This window comes from Pyxicephalus adspersus, chromosome 1 (assembly GCF_032062135.1).
Source record: "Pyxicephalus adspersus chromosome 1, UCB_Pads_2.0, whole genome shotgun sequence".
NCBI lineage: Eukaryota > Metazoa > Chordata > Amphibia > Anura > Pyxicephalidae > Pyxicephalus > Pyxicephalus adspersus.
In genome coordinates this window covers 41081133-41098666 of record NC_092858.1, presented here as the reverse complement: position 1 = coordinate 41098666, position 17534 = coordinate 41081133, and the positions used below count along the sequence as shown (strand labels likewise).

The 17534-nt window shown below is 36.2% G+C and overlaps 1 protein-coding gene across 1 annotated transcript in view; it reads left to right on the top strand.

Moving 5' to 3' along the window:
- LRP1 (LDL receptor related protein 1) overlaps positions 1 to 17534 on the top strand; it is a 181681-nt gene that overhangs the window by 80271 nt on the left and 83876 nt on the right. The window contains exons 7-11 of the mRNA XM_072398352.1: positions 1115 to 1277; positions 6768 to 6990; positions 7674 to 7863; positions 10443 to 10586; positions 12147 to 12383. Of these exons, the coding sequence (XP_072254453.1) occupies positions 1115 to 1277; positions 6768 to 6990; positions 7674 to 7863; positions 10443 to 10586; positions 12147 to 12383 (957 nt within the window). The remainder of the gene's footprint in view (positions 1 to 1114; positions 1278 to 6767; positions 6991 to 7673; positions 7864 to 10442; positions 10587 to 12146; positions 12384 to 17534) is intronic.

Here is a 17534-nt window from a genome sequence, read left to right as displayed (position 1 = left end):
AAATCTGAGAAGAGTTTCATGAAGTGGTTACATAGACAAATGAAGCTACGTAAATTTGATATTCTCTCTTATTTACCCTCTCCATGTCCTGAATCTTTGGTACCAATATGGTCTATTTTTTGCTAGTTCTTAAAATTATATTCTTAATTATTTTTTAAACTGAATATTATACATTACATTTTGTGATACTTGCAAAAGCAGCTTGTAAATTATAGTAACTGTTAAGCAATCCATTTCACTGGTACAAATTGTGCAGACACAATATTTTGTGTAACAATAAGAAATAATTTTTTTAATAACATGTTGGCTTTTGTTACCCCTTTTTTTCTCTTTTTCTGTCAATTGGCAGTTTGTCCATAGCCTTGTGTCTCTGAGTCAGCATGGGCGGGACAGACAATCTGCTTTGTCTGTTTATAGATTTACAGCTATATCCCTTTACTTTCCATTTATTTTCCGTTCTAAAACAGCCCTTCATTCCCCTTCAATCTTTTTAGGTCTTTCTCATACTCATTTTATTTTCCACATTTTTTTAAAAACTGTAATTGGTATATAGACACAACTGCTTGTCTAGTTTATGAACAATTTTACCAAAATATATAAATATATTGTATAAATATATATACATATATAAATGTATATTAGCAAACATTTTTGTGAGGTTTTTTTCAGTTGCCCAATGGGCTCCCAAAGCAAACTTCTATTTTATAGTATACTGCTTGTGTGCTATGGTTTTTTCTGCCAGCCTCTATGTCCCTATAAGGCACAAGGGCTAATAAATTTTACATACTAATTAAAACATAAAATGAAATATATATCCTTATGTCTAACTCTTAATAAGCCTGAATTGATGTGGGAATTGGCATTTTCCTTTCTGATCTTCCTCGTATGTCTGCAACAGGACATAATATGTGATAAGCCTAAAAATTGACAGATCGAATTGTAGATTGATGTGAAGTAGCAAGTTGACATTATGCTAGAAGAAATATTTTTGACTCTTCTTAATATATAGTCAAGTTCTTTGACTGTATACTAATGACACTGTGTCAGCTTGTGTGCCTTGGAATCAAGCAGAGTTTTATATTTGACGTCAGGCTATTTTTGCTTTATCTTTCAGATGTTGAACAGATGGCTATAGACTGGCTTACGGGCAACTTCTACTTTGTGGATGACATTGATGACCGGATCTTTGTCTGTAATAGAAATGGGGACACCTGCGTTACTCTTCTTGACAGAGAGCTGTATAATCCCAAGGGAATTGCTTTGGATCCAACAATGGGGTGAGACTATTCACATTATAATTTTTTTTTTCAAAGGCAAATCCTAACACAAAGTATTATGGCCAACATGTATGAGAGGTATTATGTGATAAAAGAGGATCTTGAAGTTTTTTTGGAAATTTTTGTTACCTATGAAAATGTGGTATAAATATATTAAGAAGATACAACATACAAAACAAAAAACAAAACCCTCATCTATGGCTTCTTTGTAATGTATCAATGGTTGTAAAAGAAGGGTTGAGTAACCGGACTGAACTACTATAGATTTTAGGGGCAATCTCTTTTTTTTTATTTTTATTTTTTTAATACAAAATCTAAACATCCTTAATACCTTACATGCAGAAATGTGAAAGTCACATAAAACAATACTTGGAAGGCAAATGTTGTAATAAATAGGTACTTTACTGAAAATGCAATATACTTTCCCTTTCTGATCTAACAGCTGTAAGAAATCTTTTAGGTAAAGCTGAACTTACATCCTGTTGTCTGCAAGGGGTATATATATGAAAAAAGTCATATCCAACATTTTAGACTTAAAGATTTGTGTATGTGTATATATATATATATATATATATATATATATATAATATGTTTCATTTAAAGATTGACTGAGCCAACGAAACAAGTTTTTGTGGTGTTACGTTGTTAAGTTCAGGTGCTGGTCTGACAAAATTTTGGCACTGTAAATTACACTCCCCCCAGTTTTCTAGCTATAACAGACAACAAACAGCATTTACTGAATCCAGGATGTTCATTTCCAGTTTGGAACCTTAGCCCTTTGACTCCCAGTGAATTAATAGGATCATTTTCGTGTATTTAGCAAAACAAATTATTGACACAGCTGTGTGTGGATAATTGCTCCTACCATTTAAAGCCTGATAACATAAAAGAGGGGAACAAAAATCTGCAATGGGATGTTCCCTATATAAGAACATTTTCCTTTTCAATTACTTTCTTTTCTTGTGTGTGTGTGTGTGTGTTGTTTTCCTTTTAAATGATATTGAGCAATTAAACTATATTAAGCAATCCTAGATCAACATTGTCAAATGACCTTTCCTAGCAATTTCTTGTTTGAGTTTGTTGGCCTGATCATGCTGAGTAGTTACATTTGGTCAGTGATCACAGCCAAGAACTCTGTGGTTTGAGGAAATGTTCCATATGATGAGATGTCAGACCTTGCCTTGGGTAAAAGAACGATGACCTACATGAGAGACAGAATTGTCGAGCTTTTGGAATTTTTGTAACTGGCCACCTTTTTGCATGATGAATTAAGTTTTATAGTTGCCTTTATTTTACATTCCCAGCTATTTATGTATTTGCTTTATAGGTAAAGAGATAACATGCAATGGTTTACAGCATACATATAAATCAGTCTCCCTGGTCCCTGCTCCAGTTAATCCCAGATCTAATTTTCTACTACAGTTACCTATGCATGCACATATTAAAACATTTGATGGAATGCCACACAAACACCAAGAAAATATCCTGCCAAAAAAAAATGCTAAACTTTGGACTCCAGTGCTGCGATTATGCCTTTATACCTGAAATTTCAGTAAATTCTGAATGCTTTATGCAGAGGTGTTAATTTTCAATGTTTTAATCATTACTTTGTGCATAACATGAATCTAAACGCTAAAATGGGGAAAACAAGACCTACACCACAATTGGCACCACTTAATGGTCACCTACAGGTTCATTCACATAAGGCCATTGATGCTATTCTGCACCACAGATGTTCAAGTCTTAAGGTGATCTAATATGACAATAATTAACAAAGCACTACATGACAGGTGCTGAACAGGGCAATAGATTTTTTTCTGGTATCTGGTGCCAGTGGGGGGCTTAGTTAGACTGGGAAGGGGTTAGATCAATTATGTGCGTTAGGCACAACAGAAAGTGAGACAATCCCCTTAAAGTGTGTCACTGGTGTTCCTTTTGAAAGATTTCCCCTTACCACTAAACCCAATATCTGATATATTTGATCATCTTAGTTTTTGTCCTTATAACAACAACAGTGTAATTCATGTACATGTGTTGCATTTTACCTGTTACCCATTTTGTAACAAAAGGATATTTTGAATGTTCATGTGACATATTTATTCTGGGACGATATATATACTTAGACGATTAGAAACTCTCGGGGTCCATTACTGAAAATTGTTCTTTCTCAAATGCCAGATGTGGTGCTGGTAAAATGTAATCCAGCTGAATTTTTGTTATTTAGAAAAATAGCTTAATTTTTGCTTGTTTTCCTCAATTACTCACAGCACAGATTAAAAGTACAATGTATCTGTGTTTCTAAAACTATGCCACAACATCCTGAATTTCTGAAACTTAGATAACTCAGAAATGCGTCACAGCATTTCTCAACAAAAACATCTGGTTCCTTTGGTTTTTTGTAAATCCAAGACAGTGACTCTGCCACCAGCTTTTGTTATTATTCCAGCCATTCGATCCACTGTGAACTTTCATAGATTTCCTGTTTGCACTTCATACCTTTTCACATTAATATTATTATCAAACAGGATTTATATAGCGCCAACATATTACGCAGCGCTGTACATTAAATAGGGAAACATGCGTTTAGCTTTCCATTTAAAGTCTGGATGTCTAAATATTGGGTCTACAGCTCTGCATAGTTCATAGTATTGGTCAACATAAAATACAATTCACTGCTCAACTATTTGTGGTTATTGGGATAAAGATTTATGGGTGGCTGCTCCAGTCTTTGATTTATGTTTATTCATGTCATTGTATGATAATCTGGAGCTGCTATTTCAGTACACTTCTTTTTTCTGTCGCTCCCCTTTCCACTTATATGAATACTGAGCCATTCATATAAATGGCGCTTTCACACATGATATTTGGAAAGCTTGGTGAATCCTGCAAGTTTAAAAGCCGTAAAACCCCAGCAAAGCACTTGAATACCAGTTCATCTGAACTTGCTCTAAGCCTAAGGGTCCCCCTGGCAGGATCAGCTTGTATTTATAACTAATTACAGGGGCACTTAGCAAAACATTTATTATTGATAATTTGAATTAAATTGTACTTTAGATTTAGTTTTTTCTTTCTAGTACAGTTATGTTTAGCTGGTTGATGGAAATATAATACTAACAGGAATCATTTGTTTAGGCTGTTTGTCACTGTCATAAATACAGTATGTATAATCACCGTATAAATATAGCTGCGTGTAAGTCCTTGATTCGTTTCCCGCTGACATTCAGTGACTGCAGAAGACTACGTCAAGGCCAGTAATAATAATCAATTTCAGTTCCATCTACGAATGACTGCTGATGGGAAAGACCAGCGCTGCGCATCACACAGATAAATTTCTCACTTGAATGAGCATTGTTTGTGACCTTTTTGTTCCAGCCTCCTTTGCAATTATTACAGCCTTTTTATATTCATTGATTTCAGCCATAGACTTTAGGCACAGATGGAATATGGTTTTATGTATGCTTGCAGCAATTAGCCAGATTTTCTAACTCTGCATTATATCTCAGGGATTTGTGTATTTTAATGTTAAATGTGCTTGTAATTTAAAAGCCGTTTGAACCAGGAAAACAGACTGAGCTGGGACTGCGTGGTATAGTGCAAACTGTTGTAGCGTGTTATTAAACTGATGAAGGTATGGTGGTGTATGTCACCCAAGGAATATTCATACAGAACAAAATGCATTTTTAGGAAGGCAAGTCCGATTTTGAGCCTGTATTTAGTGGACTTAAGAGAAGATATTTTTGTGTTATTTTTGATATACATATAGTCTGTCAGTGTTTTTTTCAGTATCTGTAAATATTTCTAATCCTTGCTTTGTATCACTCTTGTATCAAAGTTTATGGTGATCCAACAATCCTGGAATGGCTCTGGTCCAGGATTGAAGACATTTTACAAATTATTATTTGGCTAATTCCAGGTTTGCTGGATCACCCAAGTTCTCCCATGAGTCTATCTTTACTAGTCTTGGAGAGCTTTAAAAAATCCAGTCCAATAATTTTGCTTTACTGCACCATCTCATTATGCAAGTATATTAGTCTGCAAAAAATACAGTAAATACAGTAAAATACAGTAAACAATACCTTCCCTGTGTAGCTGATATAATTTGCATTGTAGGTGTTGAAGTGTGGTAAAACGTGGAAAAACAAAAAGCAGGAAATCTGCTTAACATCCAAATTTAATCAATTGGGAATTTTCTTATCTGCTTTAAGCATAGTTTACATCTGCCACCCATGTGGAACTCCCCCCCCCCCCATACTCGTCCTTTTCATGTTGGGTTTCTATTGACAGTTGGAAAATGTACTACTTAACTAATAAAATTGGTATACCAGTAGATTATAAAGATCATATCGCACATATTTCTATATTTCTAAAGTGGCTGCTAAAAAGCATTGCTCATCACTACAGCAAGTGTACTTGGTATAGAAGACTCAAATATACGTTTGTGTTTGCATGGCGTAGTATTTCCTACTTTGCTAGGATCATGTACTACTTTTCACCTAAAGTGTATTAGTGATTTCGTGATGAATTGCAATTATGCTAATATGCATGTAATTAATAGTAGCTGAGGAAAATGATGCCTTGTCTTCTGCATGATAAAGACTTTTAAAAGACATTTTTCATGCTCATCAACAATTAATTAGGTATGAAGAGTGCAAACTGGCAGTGATATTTAGGGCTTAGCCTGTGCTTCTCATCTTTGTAAAATGACCCTTTCATGAGGGGAACACAGGGACAAAATGCTAGATGCCTGACAGTTACAATAAACCTACACTTGTATATTTTAATGATTTAAATTTACATTTTTGTAACATTAATAAATATTTACGTTTAATATATTAATGTAACTCTTTCTGGGGGGGGGGGGGGGGAAGTAAAAATAATCCAGATCTAAATTGAGGGCAATAGGCTATAGTCCTCTATGACTGAATGTTGGACCATTCTGGTAATTTAATGCACCAGTATTCCTTGTGCTTGGCTCGGGGGTTGAATTTTTTTGTCTTGGGCCTGATTTATTAGCTCTCCAAGGCTGGAGAGGATACACTGTCATCAGTGAAGCTGGATGATCCAAACCTGGAATGTATTTCTTCAAACTCATTTGCTATTTGCTAGCAAATATTTTGAATCCTGGACCAGATCCATTCCAGATTTGCTGTTCACTGATCAATATTTTTTCATTTGCAGCCTTGGAGAGCTTTAATAAATCGCATACAAGACGCAGTACATACAAGACACAAGAGAACCCCCAGCCCCTTTTAGCACACCACTGGGAACACCACCCGGCACTTTTCAGCAACCACCCGGCTGTTTTTGTGTTATTACTGATGAGTTGGGTCAACATACAGGGGCTGCCACCCACCTAAAATTTCTTCCCTCCAAGCTTAAAAAAGGTTCTGGGTTGATCACTGCACTGTGATAAAAAATAAAATAATGGCCTATTTTATGATAGTAAAGGAATTTTGCATTGACAAATTACCTTATGATCTATATTTACAGGAAGGTTTTTTTCACGGATTACGGGCAAATCCCGAAAGTAGAGAGGTGTGATATGGACGGCCAGGACAGGACCAAGCTAGTAGACAGCAAAATCGTCTTTCCACATGGGATCACCTTGGATCTAGTGAATCGTTTGGTGTACTGGGCAGATGCCTACCTGGACTACATCGAAGTGGTAGACTATGAAGGCAAGAACAGACACACAATCATTCAGGGACTTCTAGTAAGTAACTATTTATTTATTTATTTATTCAGTGTGTTAAATTATGGTTATATTTATCAATTGTACCAGCTAATTGTCCTAAATACATAGAGACATTTGGAGATAATTTCACAGGGCTAATTTAATGTGCAGTAGCCCACAACAACCATTCAGAAACAACCATCATTTTTCCTAATTTGCCTGGTGTTTGCTGTAGAAAGTTGATGTGGTCACTATGTTTGATATACATTGTTCTTTACAATGTGTTTTAAGTCGGTTATTACTTATAAGCAAAGCTTTTCTTATATTGCTTCTAGGTTGGATTACAAAAGCAATTTGTGTTTGATTGCTTTCTTCACAATATGTTTATGTCTGTAAGTTATCACCGTAGATAATCTTATATTATCTAACTAATGGAAACACTCAGTCAACTCCAAATATTATTTTAGATGGAGGCTGACGAGGGTGAGAGATGTAAGTAGCTGGCATTTTTTGGGTGGAAGAAATATTTATAATTAAGTTGTGGTCCCACCACTGAGGGTGGTAATGTTGTAAGTCATTTTATGTTCATAAAGAATTCAGTGAATACTTATTAAATATTTAGCCTAACTTGTTATTGTTGTAGGGTAGTTCAGACCAGTAATGTTTTAATTAACTTCCAACTCCCCCCACATGTTGATTTTGTTTCCTTTTCTTGCTCCTAGATTGAACATTTGTATGGCCTTACTGTTTTTGAGAATTATTTATACGCTACAAATACTGATCACGCCAACGCTCAGCAGAAAACAAGTGTGATTCGTGTCAATCGCTTCAACAGTTCAGAGCATCAAGTGGTGACCAGGGTGGACAAAGGTGGCGCCTTACACATTTACCACCAACGCAGGCAGCCAACTGGTAAGGCTTGTGTAAACACTGCATTGTGTCCTGTGAGCAGTATAGTTGTCGAATATATTTCTAGCATTTTAATAACTAACCTATTAAACATCTTTGAGCCAACTGGCTCCACTGGCCTTCTTCATACCATATACACACACTGCTACAGACATCAGATTACACAATGACCACTGGACACTGGCTCTGTGTAGTTCTGAACTCTACTGCAATTGACCAGACTTCCACCAAATTTTTACTGCATTACTAAGAAGCTAAAAAGGAAAATTCTACCCTTCACTTGTCTTCAATTATTCATGGGCATTGCAGATCCTACTTCAAAATCAACTTTGAAAGCCTCCCCTATGCCTACTAGATTGTAAGCTCTTTGGGGCAGGGTCCTCTTCTCCTGTATCACTGTCTGTATTAGTCTGTCATTTGCAATCCCTATTTAATGTACAGCGCTGGGTAATATGTTGGTGCTATATAAATCCTGTTTAATAATAATAATAATAATAATATGTCTCCTTTATTTAAAAATATGGTAAGCGGTACTTCCCATTCCACATTCCATCATTGCCCCATGTCCTTCTCTATAAAGGCACCACTGGTCTCTTTTGGGTTGAATTCTCTGCAGAGAATTAGGACTACATTGTATATGAGCACATTTTTAAATGCATCCAGAATAAAAAGAAAACATAAATCAATTATGTTTTATACACAGAAATATTCTTGAACTTTGGGCACAATAAAATTGGTACAAATCCTGGATTGATCAATGTTAGATACAAAAAAACAGGTGGCTTTTCTCCCCATCCCCAGTTGGCTTTCCTAGAAACTGCTGCCTGTATCTGTTAGCAGGAAGATGGCTCTGCACACTGCTTCCACTGCAGTTTTAGAGACGAAGTGTTAATGTGATCATGTCAAAGCTGCCTACAGTGGAAGGAGACCACAAGTGTGAGCTATGTAGTGTTTAACGTCAAGCTGCCACTTGTTTCATATCTGCCAACCCAAATTGTAATGCAGATATTCGTTCACTTTCCCCCTACTCCAGAAACATCAAGAACTTGGTTGCCTTGAGGGCACGTGAAAATTTTTTCATATTCCATTTATTTCACAGATTGGTATTATAATAGTATGTTTGGGTTTACAATTGTAAAACTTTATAAATACATGGAAATATTCATTATCTAAAGAAGACACTGATGACATATCTTGTTTTTTTTATGTTTCTGAAATTAATAAAAAGATGTACATTATTCAGAAAAGGGGATGTGTTTACAGCAGTGTGAGCCAAAAGTCAGAAGATTCTTGTATATGGTTTGTGCCCATGTTAGATGAATTTATTTACTCTCTGTAAAGGAATGAGCATGACACAACAATGTCAGGGTGGATTGAGGGGGGGGACAGGAACCACCATGAAATGTAACATGGCATATTGTGTGTCACCAGTTATGTAACTCATTAAATTGCTTTTGTTGAGCAGTTAGTAAGCAAGCCAGTTACAGGATCGCAAAGAGTCTATAATGTAGATGATAGTCAATAAAAATTGTTTGTTCCTTTGTGACGGACAACTTCCTTTGTTATTGTTTGACTTTTGTGAACTGGTTATTTAGTGCCTTTCTTGGCCTTGTTTAATCAAACAGCTGCAGAAGACTAAAGCTGATCCTCTGTGAACTAAAGACTACATATAAATTGTTCTCTTTGTTTAATGCTCTGGTTTGGCAGAGAACTGCTGATCTGTTTAGCTTTTATATATGTTCCATGTATAACTGCCGATCTATTTAGGTTTTATATATGTTCCATGTATAATCTGCATGTTTTTAGAATGGACATAAAAAAAGCCCTGAAAGCAATGCACAAACCCTAGGGTTGTCACACTGTGAAGAAAAGTTTAACACTGTGAGGTAAATAAAAATGGAAACTGGATCTCCAACATTTCTGGTCACAGTTATTCTAGGCCTCTCGGTGCCTTCTAGATGCACATTGGGAATTTGAAGCCATTGTAGTTCCTCCCTCTACTCAGTCCTGCCCATATCGTTGCATCTTTGTATGTATGTATGTTTTGTCGGGTCCTTGTGTTCAAAATTCTGTACAGATAATTGTTTTCCATCATTGGCCCAGGAGGCACAATAGTATTGAGATGCTTCATTATAATACAACCATACCTCTTAGGAAAAAAACCTTTCTCAGTACATAATAAAGAAATGGATCAAAAGTATCAGGGTTTAGTGTTTTATAAACCATTGTTTATTTTGAAGCTAAGTAATTGTGTTCGGCGGAAAAAGAAAATAACTTTGTGACATAATTTTCCTAAAGATGCATTGGCATTCTAATGCATGAATTGGCAGGTTCACTTCTAGATTGCAAATTTCTGAAGTTTCTACTGATATAAACTTTAAGGTACCCATGGATATTAGGCATTCACGATTTTCTTAACAGGTGTGAGCCACATTTGGCTTGATGGAGCAGGTGACTCTGGGGAATATATAGTGGGGGATAAAATAATGTTTGCAAAGTTGAGAAGGGCTCTATATGATTCTTTTTATATATTGCAACAAACCTGTTATAACACACTAATGGATTGTTGTATGTTCTTGCAGTGAGGAGCCATGCATGTGAATTGGATCAGTACAAGAAGCCTGGAGGATGCTCAGATATTTGTCTTCTTGGCAGCAACCACAAAACCCGAACATGTCGCTGCCGATCAGGGTTCAGCCTGGGCAGTGATGGGAGGTCATGCAAAAGTAAGCACTACATTTTAGCAATTACAGTAATATTTGCATAAATTAAATTTATACTGGAATTTAGTTTGTTATTGCTCATATTTTTTTTTACAGCGTTACCGTTTTACGTAGCTCTTACGGAGTTGAATGTCAAGTCACAAACTGTCCCTCAGTGTAGCTCACAATCTAATATCCTTACCATAATCGCATTCCAACCATTTTTTTTTTGGGTTTTGTTAAGAAACTGGAGTGTCCAGAGAAAACCCACCCAAATGTAGGGACTAAGTAGATGTTTGTACCAAGCGTTGGTGCTCTGTACTTCTATTCATTCTAAATGTTCAGCTTTAAAATTGTTTAGAATTTCCAGCATTTATTCCAACTGATACCCCAGTAAAGCTAATTGGCATACCTTTGTAGCATTGTTATGATGAAAAGGTCAATAAAAAATGTGTACTCTTTGCTTGTCCTGCTGTTCCATCAAATGAATGGGCTACCTCACCTTAACATTTGGAAGGGCATAACAATCTGGCAGCTTGGCCTGAAAGAAACATTTCTGCCAAAGACATTTTTTGTTTTTTTCCCATAGATTGGTGAATAACTAAAACACCTGTCAGATTTGTACTACTGTCCGTCTTTTTATTGTCCAGTGACACCAAATGAGTCATTTTGCAGGGATAGAAAGAGATGAACTGAAAAAGTCTCTCTGATATTCTTCTGGGTTCTGATTTTTGCCCATCATGATCTTGTAACTCCCACACATGCGACAGGCAGGTTCTTTATTACAGAAAAGACAGGCAATATCCCTTCTGTAATAAAACATACTTACGTGGCTGATCGCTATCCTTTTTTTAAAATACACTGAGTTGCATGTGTACATCTCATCGTATAACCGGATATGCTGGGTATCTGGGTATCATAGGAATGCAAGTATGCTTTATTGCAGAAAGGACTTTGTCTGTCACTCCTCAAATAAAGGGGGACTGCCTGTTCACATTTTTTATTGTTATTGTTTTGTTCTCCTTTAATGCACACAAGGAAAGAGTGGAATATTTTATAAGTGGAACTATAGTTCCGCTTTAAATAGCTGACTGAACTTTCTCTTATTGGTTGTTCAATAGCCAGCATTATATTAACATGATCTGACTCTTAACATATGTCTTTGTACATAATTCTGTCCTTCTACTTTGTTGGATTAAAAGGAAATTTCTTGGGGGAAAAAAATTACCTCTGTTGTTAGTTCACATCATTGTGTGGTGACATACTGCCCATCCTAAATCCCACAGCTCATGCGTTAAAGCAGTTTGTTTTTACTTGTTGGTGGAATATAGTACTGTGATGTGACCAAAATTACATTTCTTTATACTAACTCTGCATCCCTGGTAGCATTTCAGACTGCCAAGGACTATAGTTGATGGGAACCCCCCAGTGTTGGTATGTAGAAAAGTCCCTGGTAGATAGGATTTTATTTTTTCCCTGTAAAGTCCTTCTCCGGAATTATTATTTTAGTCTTTTTTAATCACAATTGTAACACATTAAGACATTTTCATTTTGCAAACAGTAATTATAGGTTTACAATTTCAGAGCCAGAGCATGAACTCTTCCTGGTTTATGGGCGAGGGCGTCCTGGTATTATTCGAGGAATGGATATGGGAGCCAACATCCCTGATGAGCACATGATCCCCATTGAAAACCTCATGAACCCTCGGGCTCTAGACTTCCATGCGGAATATGGCTACATGTACTTTGCAGACACCACAAGCTTCTTGATTGGACGTCAGAAAATAGATGGTACTGGTCGAGAAAACATTCTACAAGAAGGTGAGGGTTCCTTGTAAAGCTGCCTTTTTACATGCAACAATGTATATCCCCTTTGTTAGCCTGAACACACGGATCAGATTTATGCTTTTGGATGCTATGGGTCACAGTTCATTGCTGCCCATTGTACTATAGGACTGTAAACTGTCATAGGTCACAAATCTCAGACACAGAGAGTATTGGTGAACATCTGAGACAAAATGACACACAGACATTGCAGTTACTTTTAGGAATTGTTTTTTTTTTTTTCATGTCTTTGAGGCCCTTAGGTATGTTTACCCTTTAATTTAGAAACATACCCTTAGGTATGTTTCTAAATTAAGGCTTAACTTTATTGTTACCTTTTTTCCTGCTCACATGTACAGAGTTCCCTCCTGTGCTGAAACCCAGTAGTCCTAATTCCCTGCATATTTTAATTTACACACACCCCATGCATTAGAAGCTGCTGCATGTCTCTTGTGCCTGTCTCTTTGCTGTTGTTTAGAATGGGGCTGAAAGAAGCTGTGTTTCCCATGGAAACTAGAAATTCTTCCGATCCAATATGCTTTTGTACATTTATATACAAGAAATAAAAAGTTGGAAAGTATACATTTATAAAAGCACACCTTGTATTGCTGTTATTTTTGTGCTTTGTATATTGTTGGATGACATTTACATTTAAATGCATAGAAGTGATGAAATGAAATGAAGTGAAATGAAGTGATGACGGGACAGGAGCTTGTCCGGATAATCCGTTCATTCACAATGTCATGAATGATGCTCAGCACAGATCTGTGTATATTGTACAGTGGCTTTTCACATGTGTTTGTCGTATCAGAGCTTTCTGTGTGAGTAGCCGTTACAGAGTTGTATATAGAGTCTGATTGTTTTGAAGAAATTAAAGAATAGACTCCGCACTCAATGCCAAGTTATTCCCCCTCTCCTCCCCCTTTGGATCCCGAAGGCTTATGCATTCTTTTATGTGTGTGACATGAGCTGTCCAGCCTGGTAAAATCCAGCTAATTAACTAGGTGTGATGGTTCATAGATGTCTGTCTCTCTGACATTTCAGTTGTCATTTAGAGCTTGGATTTGGAAAAGAGATGGGAAAATGAGACTCCATGGCTGAATATTTATAGCTCTGCCGGAGTATTGTATTTATAATTTTTTTTTTTATCCTTTCTTAGAATAGCTAAGATTTCTGTGATTTTAAACATTCATTCAAGGATTTTACTTTTCAGTGGGTTGTGGAAATGTCTGCAATTTGTGGGTGCTTCTAGAATCAAGTTCATAATGTTAGATATAAAGATTCCTTAACAAAACATTAACCATAAACATGTTTAATGTAATTTACCAGGTTTTGCCATTTGTATATGTGCTTGGCCAGATCTGTAATATCTAGATATCTTTAATTTTTGCTGACCTTTCAGACTGAAGAATCTGAGGCTTCTTGATAACCACATACATGTCCTAGGGGATAACAATTTATTGATAGATACATCAATTTTAAATGTATATATTGTAGGCATCTAAGAGTTTCTACCATTTGTCAGACTGTTGGCCCATAACGTCATAGTTTACTTTAATATACACTGTATTATAGTAGAAGATAATAACACATCCCTTAAACAAAGGCCAGCAGTGTAAGGTTGTATATTGGTCATCTGAAAAGTGCAACAAAGAGCTTACCACCAGGTTTATGTGAAAACCACATACACATACAATGTTTTGGTTTGGGACATTGGCCCCATTCATCACTTTAGGTGGGCCACTGCACAGAAACAGAAAGAAAAACTTGCAGCAGGGCAATTGAAGCTGCAATACAGTGCAACACAATACCATAAGATATTGCTCTTACTTTGCTAAGGTATTGCTCTTACTTCACTGTCCCAATGTCCTTACGTATCACACTCTATTTACATGTTGGGTTTAACTGCACTTCTAAGCAAGTGGTGTGAGCAAACCCTAGGTGGACTTAATTGCTGAAAATGTCTGGTACATCTTTAGCTATACCCTGCTGTCACCATACAAGTAATTTTTCAAGATGTTTAGTAATACCAACCCAAAATTTAATATATCAGAAGTTATCTAAATAATTACATTATGGAAACATTATTATGCAAATGCACCCCAATATTCTGAAACTTCTATCAGGAGTTGAGTACTTTGGTAACTGAGTGTACTCAAAAGCATATTGCTTAACTATCAGTCCTTGACTTTTCATCCATTTTCTAAATTGGTCACATTTATGGACAGTGGAGTTGCCGGAAGGGTTGTTGATCCCAAAGTCAGGATTGAGATACTTTTGACTTTGTACACTGAACTGTTCAAAAAATTGTTTGTAAGCACCGCATTTTTGACAAAACACAAAGCATTGATTTTGCTTAAAGCAGGAAACCATATTGTAATACCGCATATGCCAGGCTTGTGGATTTCCATCTTGTGTTATGATTTGGTTCATTATTTTTTTTTCTGTATCTATCCAGGGGACGTGCAATGTTGGCTATAATCTGTATCATAGCACTAAACCCCATTGATTCCCCCTTGTCCTTGGTAACACTGTTATAGGAGGACTCTACAGAAGCACCTGCCATTAAATAGTCCCCAGCATACATACACACATACTCATATTAACATAGGTGAATATTTTGTTAAGAGACAAAAACAATGGATATGCCCATAGCATGTAAGAAACTAATACTTTACACAAGGCTGCGTGCTTCACTGCAAAGCCCTCCTTTCCATTGGAATTTTCAGCTAGCTATCCTGCTGGCATGGATATTATCTCTACATAAGATTTAGGGAAGTTGCTGGAGGGTACAGAGGCATCACAGTCTATTTAAAGAAGTGAGGAGTTACATTCCCAGGTACACTCTATAAGGTAATTTTAATGTATTGCCATTGGGTGCTGCAGCAGTAGGAAGGGAGGCATCTTCTTTAGCAGCCTGTGTTCCTTTTTTTGTCAGAACACGGACTTTAAAGTATCTACATATAGCAATGTTTCAGAACTGCACAGGGTGCCGTTTCAAAAGCATTTATGTCACATACAGAGAAATTAAAAAAAACAAAAAAAACAGGCATAGTTGTGGTACAATTTATAGAATATGGTTGAAATTAGATTTAGGAAAATACACTAAAAAAAGCAAATTTGTAATAAAAAATGTCATGGCTTAAGTTGAATGGCAGAATTAAAAATGGCCACACCAGTGAGAAACAACATGCAAGTGAATTCTGGATATTGTATAAAATGTAACAATTCCGTTTCTGTTGGGTAGCAGCAAACAAATACAATTACCAAGCATCCATAATATAAATAAAATGAGCAATTAAAAGCTAAAATAGTGTGAATAGTAATAGTTTACAGTTCAGTAGAACTAATTAGCTGTTTTATGGTTAGCTTAGAGACAATGCAAAAAGTAACATTTGAGAAAATGGAAAGGTAGAATAAAAAAGGGGAAGCAGAAAGAAAATGAAAAGGGGAAGGCTGGCTTTTTTACACATTAATATTATTATTCTTCTTCCTATTATTATTATTATTATTATTAATAATAATAATAATAATAATAATAATAATAAAAAGGATTTATATAGTGCCAAACATATTACGCAGTGCTGTACATTAAATAGGGGTTGCAAATGACAGGCAGATACAGACCGTGACACAGGAGGTGGAGAGGACCCTGCCCAGAAGAGCTTACAATCTATGGGGAAGCAAAAGACAATAATTAGGGAATCAAAATGTTATTTGTACCTACTGCTGTTTTAACCATATTGTCTAGATATCATTGAATAAATTGGCTTCTAAGTCCGTATCTTGTTTTTTTATACATTCAAGATTATTCTACTGACCCAATCTTTAAAGAGGTGGGCGATGATTGTTTTCAATGCCCCAAAATGTTTCTATTTGTAAAGCCTTTTTCTGAAGCCTATTGTTTTAGCTATGTAGGGAAACATGACTGTCCATGGGTTACCAGACAACTTCTCTGCAGTAAATTTTATAGACAAAAGTTGTTACTGGAATAAAAAGTATTTCTTCAGTTAGTAAGAGCCCATTAACACCTTGTGTAAGATGGTATGTGCAGGGTAAAAACGAAACATGGCATTTAAAAGCAGCACAGTTTGTAGCAACCTATTTAAAGGAAGAAAATAATATATGTTGGCCTCTGCTTTGAACTAAAAATTTGCAGGAAAAACCACCTGACCACCACAATCAGTGCAGCACAATGCATTAAAATGGATGTCATTACAAGGATGTCTACATGCTTTGGAAATTGGGTATATCCAAAATTGTGTTATGAAAGCAAAACATTGGGTCTAGCTTGCAAGCTTTAGCAAAGTCCCAAATTAGCCTTCTCAGAGCAGAGCATTCTAAAAATTGCACGACCCAATGGCACGTTATATAATATCTTACTCTAATGCAGTGTTTTTCAACTTTTCCTAACATTAGAGAACACCTTAAAATACCTATCAGGTCTTCTGGGACCCCTGCTATAACTAATATATCCACAGCTAACATTCCATTAGTGTGGTGGTCAGTTAGATGAATGGTTCCTACATTGCTGGCCACTGGGAGTAATGCCACCCTTACAGTTAGACAAAAATATCTTGTTAAACCGTCTTGAGAGGCACAAATTTCTAAATGCTAAAGGAACCCCTAGCAACCTCTGGAGGAAACCTAGAGTTTCACAGTTCCATGTGAAAGGAGCCATTTATATAGTAAATCATGCCCCTAACAGTTCCAGAAAACAGCAAATGTGCCATTTTAGTTCCCCTCCTCAAAATATGTATTTCACTTCAGTTATAACTTCTAAATACTGGTTTCATCAAGATACCTAAACATTTTTTCTGTTTGTGCATTGAATATATTTTGGAAAAAGATCTAAATATATAGGTAACTTTATTGCTCCTGCCAGCAACATAGAAGCTCGCACACACAAGCAGATCAGCTGCTGATCCGCCCTGGTGGATTTATGATTGACTGCATGGGAACAACCTCTGTATATTCCTATATAGGAGAGTACAGCGGGTGCCAAGCCCCCCCCTCCTCTCTCCATGGAATGTAAAAAATGTCATTGTCACATTGAAAATTATAAAGTTAAACACTGTAGTTGTAATAGATTTTGTGCTCCCTGAATATACACTCCATTTTCTGTAATAACTGTGTACTGATTCCTTT